Source organism: Tamandua tetradactyla, chromosome 7 (assembly GCF_023851605.1).
Source record: "Tamandua tetradactyla isolate mTamTet1 chromosome 7, mTamTet1.pri, whole genome shotgun sequence".
Taxonomy (NCBI): domain Eukaryota; kingdom Metazoa; phylum Chordata; class Mammalia; order Pilosa; family Myrmecophagidae; genus Tamandua; species Tamandua tetradactyla.
The window spans coordinates 149,409,584-149,425,304 of NC_135333.1; the positions used below are offsets into that span (position 1 = coordinate 149,409,584).

General features: G+C 34.5%; 1 protein-coding gene across 4 annotated transcripts in view; it reads left to right on the forward strand.

The window, feature by feature from the left end:
- Positions 1-15,721, forward strand: part of OTOGL (otogelin like) — a 156,547-nt gene that overhangs the window by 16,080 nt on the left and 124,746 nt on the right. For all 4 annotated transcript variants that reach the window (XR_013155846.1, XM_077111518.1, XM_077111519.1 and 1 more), the window contains exons 8-13: positions 2,088-2,293; positions 7,338-7,465; positions 7,820-7,926; positions 12,369-12,475; positions 12,704-12,829; positions 14,842-14,950. Coding sequence is in view for 3 of the 4 variants with exons in the window: in XM_077111518.1 (XP_076967633.1) it covers positions 2,088-2,293; positions 7,338-7,465; positions 7,820-7,926; positions 12,369-12,475; positions 12,704-12,829; positions 14,842-14,950 (783 nt within the window). In the remaining variant the exon portion in view is untranslated. The remainder of the gene's footprint in view (positions 1-2,087; positions 2,294-7,337; positions 7,466-7,819; positions 7,927-12,368; positions 12,476-12,703; positions 12,830-14,841; positions 14,951-15,721) is intronic.

The following is a 15,721-nucleotide window of genomic DNA, read 5'->3' on the forward strand; positions in this document are numbered from 1 at the left end:
ATTCCTTGCATGGGATTTTGGGTAGCATAATGGGAAATTAAAAATATGATTATATTTTGTATTACAGAAATGCCGTTCAAATAGGTTTATAAGAATATTTACCCTTTGTTAAATCAAGAACGTGATATTTATTTTTTATCTCATTTCCCAATTTATCATTGAAAGAGATTGATTTATTATTTGGTTAACTTTCTTATACTATTGCTGTATCTGGCACAGGGTGTGATTCATAGCAGTGCATAGCAGTGCTAGAGAGATGTTTGCCAAAGTAAAATCAAGCATATGACTCTCTGCTCCCCATGCCTCTCTGCCTGAACTTCAGTGCCTCACCTGTGAAATGAGGACTTTGGGTGCATTTGAGCCCTCAGACGCTTTTCACCAGATCTATGCATTAATTAACTTATATTTTGCATATTTCCTGTCTAGGTTCCTTGTAATTTTTCTTTGACATATTGGATATTATTTACTTTTAAATATTATCCCTCCTTCTTTTCTAGCCTTCTTCCATATTGCAAACTTCAGTTATAATCACAGTCATCCTCCTTTCTTTTAAAAAATTGTGTATTTAATAAAATTTACCATGAAAGAGACCAAATGGCTGAATGGCCAAATGGCAAATGACCAAGCAAAACAAATACCCACAACAACCAATTATCCTTCATATGGTTAGCATCCATTATCATGAAATATCTTTATTAAACAGATGTACTTTTATTCCTGCTATGATTAAGTATAGTTTTTATGAACTCGTGAACTCAAGACAAGTAACCTTTTTTGGATATTATTTCATACTGACTTTTACTATGAATTCCTCATATTTATCATTTAAATCACATTATATTATGGCACTAATGAGCTAGAGTCTTCTTTATTCTCCAGTGTAAACTTTTAATTTTTTCCCTGTCTTTATAGCAAATTTGTTACAATTATCTGTAACCAAACTTTGTGCAAATATTTACAGGTATTTTGAGTAGTTTCTTTGGGGGACTATGGGTGTTTAGTTTGGTAGTTTTTGTTCCAGTTGGCTAGCTATGCTCTTCCTGGAAAGAAACTCATAGATTTATATTTTCGAGAGCAATAAATGAATATGCCTGTTAACCTCCTGCCTCACTTACACTATAGTTTATAATTTTCCTTTAGCGTGGTTAGCTTAATAATGAGATTTTTCCATTTCCTTAATATTTAGCAGCTGTTCTTTTATGCAGTACTCATAGATGGATAAAGCACAGTGCTTTTTACTTTTGTTTTTAAGTATTCTAGGTGACTTACTGTCTTTTTAAATGTCCAATTGTTTAGTTTCTTTACTTCCCATGTATCTCTTGCTTCCTTAGTATGAACACATGCATTGGGTCAAGAGTTTAAATATTCTATGTGATCCTTGTTTAAATAGGCCAAATTGTCTCCAATTTAAAAGTTTTGAGTATAGCCCTTATGAGATACGATCTTACCAAGTATTTTATGTCCCAGTAATGTACTTTATACTTCAAAGCATTAAACAAATGTAAGTTATAATTAATCATCCTAGACATGTTTCTTTTGGAAGGCAAAAGACTTGTATCAAGGTGACATTTTGGGGATAGAAGCTGCTATTTACTTATAGCCAAATTTAAAGTAAAATTAAACAAAGTCAGAGCTTGAGCAACATGCTTACATATTTTGATCATTATTTGTTCTTCTCAAATGTTGAGCAGCATTTTTAGGTTATCTTTATTTCTCTAGATGTAGAATAGGTATATTTTTGCACACATTATTCTAAGTAAACAAAGTTACTGTCTAGATTTTTTAAACCAGCTATATGTATTTGATTAGTTGAAAGAAACATCAATTTTAAGAATAAAATCTAAATCAGTATGAGGAAACGGGTATCATTTTTATTTACTCCTTATTCTGATGTTGAGTTTTTTGTTTTTTTTTAATGTTGAGCTTTCTTATGGATTTGTTGCTTGAAAGATCTAACTCCATAGTTTATATAAGCTTGGGGAATAATTCTCTTTTATTTAACTATCTCAATCACTTTAGGGAAAAAATAATCATCTGCAACTGACCTTTCATCATAATTATTATATTACATTTGCCTTTTTGTCAAGTTTAACGTTGCCTCAGACAATTGGACAAGTTTTCATTGAGAAACTAGCTGACTACATCCTGGTGAAAACAACCTTTGGTTTTTCATTGGCTTGGGATGGAATATCTGGAATTTACCTAAAACTGTCTGAGGAGCACAAAGGGAAGTCATGCGGTCTTTGTGGAAACTTCAATAACATTCAATCCGATGATTTCATAATTCAGCAAGGTAAGTGGAGCAGAAGAAATGTGTGGCTGCTTTTTAGGGTCTTCTTCCTTTACTGCCCAAAATATCCTGAAGACTTCTCCTGGGTTGGGTAAACTTAGTGGCTGTTACACATTTGCTTTTAGTGATCTTAAGTGAGGCTTGAATAGGAATTTTTTTTGTCATTCTTGAAAACCATGCGCTAGTTGACATTTGTTAAATTAAGATTAGGTTTCACTCATATAGCAAATACCAACTGAGCATTTACTTCATGCCAGGCACTGCATGAATTATATTGGTGAACAAAACAGACAAAGACCTGTCTTATGTGAGCTTACATTCTAGTGATTTAAACCCATTTGGAGCAAGCTCATCTACTTTAAATGAAAACTGGTTTGCATTCAGTTTTCATCCAGAATTAAGTAATTCTTAATTGATAATAATTAATTAAATGACTGAAAAATAATGGTTTTGTAAAGGTTATGAGATGAAAACAGCATGATCAAAATTGAACAATAATTTGAAAAGATTTTATCATGTGTAATGATGTATACAGGTAATCATTTGTTTATTTCAAGTCATGAAGCTAACCTCGGTGACCTATTAGAAATGGATTCTGTTTTCAGTTCAAGTGGCAGTGTGCAGGGGTAGCACAATGAGAGATTCAAAGGCTACAGTCTTGCTTTAGGTCCGCACAGAGAGGTACATAGGAAGGAATACTGTTCTTAGATCCAGCTGTCCTGGCTTTGAGTCTTGTTCCACCTCTTCTAAGTTTTAGAATCTAAGGCAAAATTTATATTTCTCTAATGCTCAGTTATTTTTTCATCTGTCAAGTAGGGATATAGTAATGCTGAACTCACAGAGTTGTCAGTAATATCACATGATACTATTTGTAATAGTAGTTAATATGAGCAAATACCTATATTATGCCTATCTCTGACAGCAACCTGTAAGTTGGGTAGTATTGCATTAATTCTTTTTTTTATTAGTATTGTATTAATTTTACAATGAGGAGAAAAGGTGACATGCCCAATATAACCCAGCTTGTAAATGGCTGTCCAGATTGAAGTGCAGATCTGACTGTCTTGCAACCCTATGCTGACATAAACATGTGTGAAATCGCCTTTTGAGCTGTAAGGTACTAACTCTAACTCTTTGTGGGTTATATTATAAAATTAATGGACATGAGTTGTCCAGATTTTGTCTTTTAAGGTATAGTAAAGGTCTACTTAGAGTGTAGGTTCTAGAGTCATACTGTGGGGATTCAAAATCTTTGTTTCCACTTACTAAATTTTCTAAGTTTAATAATGCAATAATAGTATATACCTCACACAGTTGCAAGGATTAAATGAAGCAATCTCTGTGAAACACTATAGTGCCTGGTATATAATTAATAAGAAATTTTAATTAATTTATAATCATCCCCTGGTACTCCTCAATAAGCCTATGATGGAGCTGAAATGAGAAGTTTTAGTTAGAATCATTGCTTTCAGAGACCCTTGTTAAAGTGCAAGCATTTTACCTGAGTTGGATAATGCATCATCAAGATTAGTTTACTAATAGCTACAGTAGAGAGCAGAGCCCTAAGGAGTCAGTTTCCTTATATGTAAAATGGAGATAATAGGAATGACCCTGAGAGCTTACCAGTCTGTGAGGGTCAAATGAAAAAATATCCTTGGAAATCTTTAAAAGTCAGTGAACACACTACAGATGTACAGTATGGGATCAACATGAGATGGTGTTCAGGCTATTTTGAATAGGATGATGCAAGTTTGGCTTTGCTTTCCTGGAAGCCCATCCGCAGAGCAGAGCCTGTTGGCTGAGTGGAGCTCATTCTGGTTTGGTGGAGAGTGGGAATGGAGTGGAGAGGAGTGAATGAGTCTGTATTAAGAAGCAGGGATTTGGATCAGGCAGAATCAATGAGATGGTAACTATGGGTTTCTTTTTCTTCTGTATCAAAGCTTCATGAAACAGTAATACTCAATCTATTTCTCAGTTTTAGGTTAAAAAATAAAGCCACGGACATCTGTCCCTGGAACACAGCGAACATGGTATGGAGACCAGGATAGAAATGGCATCAGCTCTTGTTAGGCAAGGAGATTGATGCTAGGGATTTGAGTTAAGGTCAGACAGACCTTAATAACTTGGAGCATAAAATGGGTGTTCACAGTGAGGTAACTGAGACAGCATATATATATATATAATTTATATTTATGTGAGTAAGCAGATTATATATATTTAAGGAAGGAAGACTGACAGAAAGCGATTGATCAAGGCAAAAAGGACACCAGGATGTATATAGCATGTACCTAAATGGAAATATTTTTTAGGTTTTTCATAGTTTTATTTGGTAAAAAGTGCAAGGCAGAGAATTAAGTAAAAGACAAAACAACACATCAACTAATTTAAAATAACTTTTAGAGAAGTGACTAGAACACACCCTGGGACTTTCTTCCACATTGACCTAATGCTAGAAAATGTCTCTAGATGAGCCTTATTACTTTTTGTGTTAGGATGTCTAATATTGTGCCTGCATTTTGCTGATTAGATAAATCTTTGGAGGCAGTTAGACAGTTTGATTGAATGTCATTGAACACGTAATCTTTTATCAGTGATTAAAAATGCATTTCTTTGCATTCCTTCTTTTTCTTCAGGGATGACTTCACAAAGAAATGAGGCTTTGCAGAATTTCTGTGTATGTAGGAAGATTTCAGTTTGTTATCTAGTTGAGAATTTTGTTTCCATAATTCATGTCTACACTTAGCTACACACCAACAGAGAAGTACTGTTTTCTATTGTCATCCTAGTATAATTATTAATAGTGCCTCTCTTTCATTCTTAAAAGTGTTCCAAATTATGCTATAAATTAGCATTTTAATTTTAGTTTAGCGGGATCCAGAACACTAGTTAGTATGGATTTAAACTATCATATTAATAAACAACATTCATGACTCTTTTTCTTTAGGCAACATAGTAAAAATACCTATATATTGTGATTCAAAAGCTGGAATTAAGTGAACCCCAGGAGACTGGCAATGTTGATTAGTAACATTAAAATTTGGGCAAAAATATTGAAATAGGTTGACCTTTAGGAAATAATTTTGGTTCTGCAGGCCTTTTAAAAGATGAAAATGTTTTGAAAAGAAATGTGGTCGGTAGATTTACTTAAAAAGGACATTGATTTTTCCATTTTCAAGTTAATATATTAGAGCAGGTCCCCTAGTGCAGTGTGTTTCAATTTTTGAACGGTCAGAGAGGCAGAAGTAGGCCAATCACATCTGAAAGCTCTAGGGTTCTAATTATCTATTTAATGAATATTGCAAACTTTCTTGTCTTTGTTCATTCACTTATTTAGCAAATGTATTTTGAGCACTTGCTATATGCCAGATACTAAACTAGGGATATAGCAATAGAACAGTTTTCAAAGTGCCCTTGCTTCGTGCAGTATGCATTATAAATAGACAAAATAGATAGAGGCAAACAAATTAAAATGTGATTTTTGTGGGCAATGACAACCATATGTGGGGATGAGGGGAAGGAGATCACAATAGAGCAGTGTGTGCTTGGTGATGGTCTAGATATTGTGCCTTCTGAGGAGGCCACACTGAGCTGAGCAGATGACTAAATGAAGTGAGGAAAAGAGTCGTGGGAGGATTTGAGTAAAGAATGTTTTTGGAGGAAGAGGAGCTAGTTCAAATGCCCTGGGGTGCGTCTGAAGAATAATAGCATAAAGCTGATATGACAGGAGCAGATTGATCAAGAGTAGGACTAGAAGATTGGAGGGAAGGAGGAATAAGGGCCAGAGTCCCACAGGCTGCAGTGAAATTTGGGAATTTACACTTTAGAGAGAACAAATTCACCATTTCCCCGATGATTGGTGGCAGTACATAGACATTATCTTCTCACGTTGAAGATGCTGAAAGGAGGGTGAAATCACTTGACTTGGGAAAGGAGTCAGGCATACCCAGGTGGTGGCCTGGAGATGTTTGATTCTAGCGTCTTGGAGATGGCCTTCAGTGGTTGACCTTGTGGCCAGGTAAATCTGAAGCACCTGAAGCCCAAATCTGAAGTCTAACTGGCTTAGATGGAACTGTGAAATGTCATCTTGTTTGTGTTTGTCAATTCCATGAGACTTGAGATTCAGTCTTTGATTTTGGGGCAGGATTAAGTTCCATATTAGGACTTAGTTTACTCTAGAGGCCAGGTGCTGGGACAATTTAAACTTGATTTGGAGCTGAGAGTCCAGAGAATGCACCGCTAACTGTCAATTTGTTGCTGACAGTTCATTAGGTCCAAATAATGTCAGGATAAGCTTCATGAGTCTTAATATTGGGCTCCCTCCTGACCCTGTTATAAAAACTGTTCATCATGTTAAAAAAAAAAAAGTCTTTTTGGCGGGCCATGGTGGCTCAGTGGCAGAGTTCTCACCTGCCATGCCAGAAACCTAGGTTCAATTCCCAGTGCCTGCCCATGCTGAAACAAACAAACAAAAAAAGTGTTTATCATATTCAGATAAAGTGGGTTCACTTCTTAGTTTGTCTTCCCCAGGTGTGTTTTCCTGTCTTTAATCATCTGTGGGGTTGTCCTCTGAAATCTCCCCAAGGACTCAACAAAGATTTAAAAAAAAAATTTCTTGTGCACCCCCAAAACAGAACTGGAATTTCAGTCAGATTCTGATCAACATCAAGTATAATGGGACTTTTACACCAAACTTTTAGTTATGTTTCTTAGTTTTACCCTTATTTCCCCTCCTCTCTATAACACAAACTCTATGTTGACTGATTTGCGCTTCACAGGTCTGCATTTTGTACCTGCTTGTTTCACTCCTTCCCCATCTTGTTGTCATAAATTTACTTTTTCTCCCCAATTGTACTAACTTTTGTCTGATACTTATACTTTGTTCAGTTTATTTTTATTCTGCCCAAATAGTGTTATAGTCTAATGTCATCTGTTAATTGTTACTGAGTTTACCTCAGTAAGTTTATATTGAAGAACCTTATCTATGTTTGTGAAATGATACTGTTGCACATTTGTTTTTTCTGTGTGTGTGCGTGTTTGTGTGAAATAGAGGACTACACAGAAGACATTGCTATGTTTGCAAATAGTTGGTCAGTGCAAACTCCAGATGACGCCAAGTGTGTATCCACACCGTCAGATTTTCCAAATCCATGCTCAAGTGGAATGCCAGCATTTGAGGTAAATTTGATGTGAAAAATCTGAGCATGTTGAACATAGTAAACATTGTAATATTTGTATATTCATCATTAAGAATTTTTAATGGAACACGATTACAAAATATTAAATGCCGGAAGTATAATTGCAACAGGCTGACTGTAGGATTATTGCAGAAATATGAATATAACAAGTTTCATAAAAGCAGTCCTCATCATGAAAATATGTAGTTTGAAAAATATTGGTTGAAATTTGTAAGCACAAAATACCTTCTCTTTCCTGGTAAGAACTAACAGTTTTGCAAATAAGATCCATAATGAAAATGAGAATATACAGGCCATTGAATATGCTCCGTTGACCGCATCTTCTTCTGCACAGGCAATCTTCTTCAAGTGTCAGATGCTGTTGCAGTTTCCTTTTCTCAGCTGCCATGAATATATTGATCCATATTCATATATTGCCAGCTGTGTTAATGATCTCTGCAAGTAAGTGAAAGGATTAGTATTTGCAATAAAAATTGTTTTTAACCCAAAAGAACAAAAGATACTTCTGTAATTTAGCATGTTCTGGCAGTTCACAAATGTAATGGGAAATATAAAGCAACTGTGAAATTGTAAAGAAAGAAACTAAAGTTGTTGAAAGCTTTCTGCAACAGGCACTGTGGTCATGTTTTACATGAGCAGCATGAACAGAATCCAACAGTTCTCAACCATTTTTATGCCACTGACTCCTTTGCACATCTAGAGTTGTCTGCATACTCCTTTTCAGAATCATGTTTTGAATGCACAAAATAAAACACATAAGATTACAAAGGCAGTCCTAATATGTAAATGGTATTATCTAAAGAGTAAAATAAATACATTTGTCATATATTTTACATGCATTTAAGGTCTAATTATTTCTATAATGTGACACAGTGGTGAGTGTAGCGTTATTTTATGATATCTGTAAAAGCTGTAAGGAGCTATAAAAACACTTATGATTTCTGTTGGTGATGAAGTCACAGATACTTGCTAATGCCACCGTGATGGGGTGCTTATATGCCTAATTGATGGAAATGGTAAATTTTAGTTGCCCATTAGTGACAATAAAGATGTAATATTTTTCTCATCCGAGGGCACAAGCACCTGTATTCTAACCATACATACCTAATCTGTAGACTAGACCCCAGGATTATTTGTGGACCCCAGGACCTGGAATAAGTAGTCATATAGAGAGAAATTCATTAAGACTCATCACAATATGTTCATCAGTACTGACTATATAAATTACTCATTGTTGAAGTGAAGTTCACTTTATTTTATTTCTTAATTTACCATGTTTATGTGATTAGCCATCTTGGATGTTCAAGCATACCTCAGGTAAATTTAATGCATTTGAATTTTTTTAAGAATACCAAGAAATGTAGATGATAGATGGGGACTTTGTGTGAAAAGCCACACTAGATTTTGTTTGCATGAAACCACCCACTTATTACACTTTGGGTAGCTTGTCAAGAGGTTTAACCATATCAAAGGTGAGAACAGAAAGGAGAGAATGAGGTAATATTAAATTGTGTTGTCTATAACTATTCTGCTTTAATTAAATTATGATTATTGCAAAATAATAATAAAGAGCTTTTTCAGATATCAAAATTAGCTGATTTGTGACATCTGTTAATTCTGAGTTGCATACAATTATAACTTGATTTATATGTACAGTCACTGCAGTTCAGTGATTCCTAAGCTAATACAAGAGCTTTGAAAGAGCTCCTAGTTCACTTAAAATATAGAGTACTTATCTTACTCTAGAATTAAAAAAATTCTATTCCTCATTTGGTTTTACTTTTTATTTAAAAGCTATATTGTTAGATCTTTTTATTCTGTTTATTGGGTCTCTTTTAGGGATCTCTGTAGAGTGGGCCATGGTCCTTATTCACCTATGAATACATAATTTAAAATTCTACTATTCCACAGTGACTCACTCGTGGGCCATTCTCCAGTAGTATTTTCACTTGCCTTACCATATTTCATCTTTAGTACATTTTTCTAAAGTAGGCTGAATTGGAGTATCATTTGGTAATTCCTGGAACATCATTTTCCATTTATTATCCACTGACTGCTTCAACTGTCAATGTAAGTGACTTAAATGAATTGAACATTTATTTTTCTCTCATACAAAAACCCATCCATTGCTTCTCAGCCTTTTGGCTGACATCATGTGTAAAAACCCATCCAGTAATTGGTCTTGGGTTGGTACTATGGTTCTGCTCCATGAGATTTCCAAATACTCATCAATCTTGTTGTTACACCATCCCCCTGGCCTAGGGTATTATGGTATTCTTCTCGATTTCATGGCCCAAATTGGCTCACTAAAACCATGTCCACATTTTAGTTGTTGGGAAGGGACAAAAGGAAGTAGAGGGCTGGAAGCTTTTTTAAGGAAATGACCTAGAAGATTTTTGTTCCACTCTCACTTTAACTAGAAAAATGGTCACCTCTAGGTCAAGAGATGCTGAGAAATGTGGTCTTTGGGTGGGCAGCACCTACCTAGCAAGAACTTGGGAGATCTAATACTGAATATGAGAAAGGGTAATGGACATTAAAGGACAAAAAGCAGCCTCTGCCACATACATGCCACCTAAAATTTCATCATTAAGAAATAAATGTCCTTTCATGCGGAAGACTGGGGTTCAATTTCCAGACCATGCACCAATAAATAAATAAATAAATGTCTTTGTCTTTTATACTTTTGCTATTCTTTGGCTTTGACTTTTGAAACTTCAAGGCTTTCTTCAGGGAAAATAAAAATAGCAGTGATAGAGACATATCTTCTACTGGCTAAAATCAGCTGACACCAATTAAGATATGTTAAGAGATATGTTTGAGAAGCAGAGACAGGCTTTGGAGACAGAGTGGGTATGTAATAAAAAGGGAACCGTATTGTTATTGAGTAAGTGGGTATTGATAGAAGGCAAGTAAGAAGATGCAAAAGTTTGCTTTCAACACCTCTTCCTTAATATTTAACCCAGGACTAGACCTACTTGAATTCTTTCGCCCCTAGAGGAAATTCTCTTCATTTCCTATAATATGAAACTGCAACACAATGATCCTGCACCACTAGAATGAAAATGTGAATTGGTTGAACATAGATTAGTTTCCTGCATACATTATGACCACATCTTGAATTTGATTCAAGATATTTCTTCTGAGCTAGGCATTGTGCCACACACTGAAGAAACAGGAACGATTAAGACATTGCTCCTCTCCTAAGGGCCCCATATGCTAGTGGAGCAGGGAAACAGGTCTCCAGCAATGACATAATGCCCTAAATGCAAAGTGCAGTGACTGTGGAAGAGACAACGGCTAACTTTATTAGGGACTGTCTACAAAGGCTCCATAGAGAAGAAGACATTTGAATTTGAACTTGAGGGATGATACAATACCAATCCTTGAAATGCTCACCTATTTCTGCTTCTAAGGATGCTAAACCTAGCAATAAGCAAATGTTTTTAATTTTGTAATGCCAGGATCAATTGATTTGAGAACAATTATCCTTTAGTGCATATTTTTTTGTATTAAAATTAAATTAAAAATAGAAAAATAAACTCACTTTCCTCTTAGTAAATTGGGATCATAATGTCTTTCTTGTTCTGTTGTGAGTTTTAGGGAAATGCTGAATGTCATATTCTAGCATGGTGCCTAGAATAATGGGGGTCTTTAATAAATGATAGCTACTGTAATAATAGTTGGACTGGGTTGAAAAATCAATATTCAGTTGCTTTGCTCACTTTTGAAACCGCCAAATAATTTGTAGGAAGCAATGTGCATATTTTAATGCAAATAATATATTTAATGTCATCCCAGAAATTAAGCAATTTTAGCTTATACTTTTTTCAGAGATGTCTCTTATCTGGTGGTTTAGAATATTTTCTGAGCTTCTGAAGCTTTGTGCTCAGTCCTTTTTTACTCCTAAATCTCTGTTAATGGGACTAGATAAGCTCATGGCTCCAATTACAGTTATACAAGATGAGTACCGTTTGAGACTTTTGCAATAGTGATACTGAAAATGTTAAGGTTCACAAAATACAACATTCTTAAGGTTGTTATCCTGTAAGATATTTAATTGTTCAATTTTGAGTTTGGGTTGGGCTGAAAAACAAGTTCACTACCTTGTTATAAAACCTGTTTATTTTGTAAGGACCTTGTTACTCTGCATTGAGAATTTGCAGATCTTTTATAATAAAAAATTGTTTGGGAAGCTTCTAAGGTGATAATAAAAAATAATTAGAGATTATTTACTTTTGAAGCAATGTTATAAAAGTAATTAGCTTTAGGAATTTAAACTTGAAAGAATTCAAAATCTTTTTCTAAATCTTAAGATAAATGTTATTTATTCATTCTGTCAAAAATACTTTGGAATCTTATTGCAAAGACCTCTAAAGAATCATCAAAATAATTTGGGTGCTATGGTTTATTAGTATTGATTTTTATTCCAATATGTGGACAATCTAAAGCTTGGTATCTTGATATATCATATTTTATGTTCCTGGTGTCATAGAATTTTATCTGTTTTTATTAAATTTTAAACGTCTTGGATGCTTTGTGGGGGAGCAAAAAATCCATACAATGATTCTGGCAAGAATGTCATAATTAAAAGAGAAGTGTTTTTCAGTATAGGAATTTCCTGGATTCAAAAGAAAAGCATGCAAATTACAGAAAGATTTTGATGTAGACAATTTGTTTAGACTAATGTAGTTGGGCTCACACATTTATATGTCCCCTCTGTTAATGTACATGATAGTATGTATTATTAGAGACACATGATGACATCAATTAATATTGGAATATTTCCCATGCCCTCATCATTTCCAGGGACCAAGAGCTCAAAGTCATGGTTTCTGTCAATGCTTCCCTTGTTATTCTGGGTGTGTCTTTTTACTTTCCAGAACTGACGATGATGATACGTATTGTCGAGCAGCCACAGAGTATGCGAGAGCCTGTTCCCACGCTGGCTACCCTATCCAAGACTGGAGAGATGACTTTCCGGCATGCAGTACGTTTTCTTATTTTCCAAGCCCTCTGTACCTTTGTTAACTTTAGGCTTATCCTGGTGCTCAAAATTCATACTACTGTTCCTAACAAACAATGTGCAATATTTGTTATTGATGTCATAATAAGTAATATAAACTTGTATGCTTTTTGAAACACTGTAAGTAATTCTTTTTGAAAGCTTGATGGTGAGTGAAGTTGATTTACAGCTCCCCCCGTTTGCCCATTTTAGCTGATAAATGTGATGACAGCTTTGTCCATCGGGATTGTATCAGTTGTTGCCCACCAACCTGCACATTTGAGAACCAGTGTTTAGGGAGCAACCTCCACTGTCTTGATGGATGTTACTGCCCAGATGGTAAGTGCTGCATGAGAGCAACTCATGGAATGTCTGCACTCCTGGAAACTGGTACCTACTGTTCTGAGATGAATGTACTGATGTCACCTCCCGTGACATTAGTACTGTTGCAATTTTCTACCCTTCTAGAAAATGGAGACCCTTGTGGGAGGAAAAACTACTTGTTATTAATAAATGGCTTATTGATTGCAAGTTTCCCAGGGACTGTTCATCTTTGCATCCCCTACACTTAGCAAATCTTTTCTTCTCTTGCAAATCTTTTCTTCTCTTGAACATTTAAAAATATCTAATAATTGGTATATTTTCATGTTTTTAAAGATGAAAGCAAGTCTAGAGATAAATCCTTCACAATTTAACAGTAAGAATGTAGTTTTAATATTTAAAAGATCTTACATGACTTTTTTCTTTTGTGATTACTTTATGCATTGATTGCCTTTGTTTATTCTTTCCCTGTTCTTACCCATATTCTATCTTCTAAAGGTCTTCTATGCTAAGACTTTAGTTACTCCTTTGAAGTCCTCTGAAATTTTATGATATACATTTTCATACCATGTTAATTGCCATTAAGTGCTCTATTAAATTTTCCTTTCATTTTTAATGTGATCCAAAATATCTATTGAGCAACTTCTAATGGCTATGTTTTGCTAAGTGTAGGGGATGCAAAGATAAACAGTCCCTGTATTCTATAATAATTATTGAGATCAAGGATTAAAAGTGATAATAGGGCCTAAAGTACTGTTGGACATTTAAGTCATTGTTGGTTGAGCCCAACATCTAAGAGATGGAGACCAGGAATCATGAAATTTGAGTTCCATATTTCTACAATTCTGTTGACTTGCTGTATGATCTTAAAGCATGTAATATTGCATGCTTTGATTTCTCCTTCATAAAATTAAAAGTACCACATTGTAATCAGTTATAATTTATGGAACACTTAAATTTCCCCTAGGGAAAAAAATTCAAGTAAAGGATAACACTACTATTTTATCACATCTCTTTTGGCATTATAACAGCTCCTGATTAGCATCTCTAAAGACAAGCATCAAGAACTGGGTGCCTGCTGTGTTCCAGATACTCAGTGCCCCCCATAAATTATTTTACCTGACCTTCTAGTTGCCATAAAACTGAGGCTCAGACAGATTAAAAGTAACATAGTATTAGTGATAGAAGTGGGGTATAAGTTTAGGATTGATCCTGCTATACTGATCAACATTTATAAAGAACATTGATTATTTGCTCAAACCCTTTTATTTTTACAAATTCAAAAAAGAAAAAAATAAAAGAAGTACCAAGATGTTGAGCAATTTTTCCAGGGTCATTACTTAATGAGAATGAGTACTAGTCGGGACACAGATTTATTGAACTCAGTGCGTTGCTGTCACTGCTTCTCAAAATATGGTCAGAACTGTTCATTGCCAGTCAAAGATGAGGTAAGGAGCTTGGACCAAATATGACATCCATGCCCCCTAATTATAAATAATTTTTCCCTTCATCTAGAACATCTTGCTATGAAAAATGAAACGATCTTCTAAATGAAAATGCCTGCCTAATAATACCGTTGATTGTTCTGGCTCAACCTTCATTAATTGTCAGAAAGAAGTAGCAAATAGTTCACTGGATAGCACCACCCCTTTTTTTTTGGTATTGCCTAGTTCTTTATTATCTGTATGATCATAGTATAAACCTCTCTCATATTGAGATGAACAGAGAGTAAACCAATAAAATATTCTTTCCTTCTTCTTCTTCTTTCCCCAGAAATGAGGAAATACTGTTGAGCTACCTTTATGCTATACAGAATACTGTGAGCTTTTGATTGTATGTCACGGGATAAGAAAGATGAAAACCTTCAAAATAGACCCCTTATAAGGGTTATTGGCAACTCTTTGAAAGTAAAAAAATTGTATTACCAGTACCTAGTGTAAGCAGGTGTTCTACAAAAGTTGGTTATTATTAAATTCAAAGAATACAGTCTTTATTATTTGAGAATTTGATATGTGTTTTTTCTTAAATAGGTCTCATAATGGAAAATGGAACTTGCATCTCCTTGGAAAATTGCCCATGTAGTTTTCATGGATTAGCTTTTTCAGTTGGTTCAAAAATTGAACAAGAATGTACTGAATGGTATGTGATCAATGTACAGCCAATTATTTTCGATAGCTGGCCAGCTGACAACTTTAATATGACAGATGCTTAAAGGAATATACTTATTATTAATGATCTTCTTCCCCAAATTCCAAAACATAGTTTGGATTTTTTTATTAGTAGTTTATTTATTTATTTTGATCTAACTTTTTTTAATGTATAGTATAACATATGTACAAAGCAAAGAAATAAAAAGGCAATAGTTTTCAAAAGCTCTTCAACAAGTAGTTACAGGATAGATCCCAGAGTTTGTCATGGGCTACCATACGATCCTCTCATATTTTTCCTTCTAGCTGCTCCAGAGTATCGGAGGCTAGAGGGCTTAAATATCTTTTTATTATCATGATCGACTTTTTTTCCTTCTTTTTTCTGTGAAAAATAACATGTATACAAAAAAGCTATAAATTTCAAAGCACAGCACCACAATTAGTTGTAGAACCTATTTCAGAGTTTGACATGGTTACAATTTCACAATTTTAGGTTTTTGCTTCTAGCTACCCTAGAATACTGGAGACTAAGAGATATCAATTTAATGATATACAGTTTATGTTTTATTCAAACTCCACGGGGGTGGGACATATATAAGTATATATGAATATAAATTATATATTTTTATATGCAAAATATAAATTGATTTGTAATTTACATAAAAATTTATATCTATGTGATGGATCTGTTGCATTTTGGATTATTTGCAATAATTAATTTGTGAATACCTTTGTTCTTAGAAATTGATGGTGTTCCTGGGCT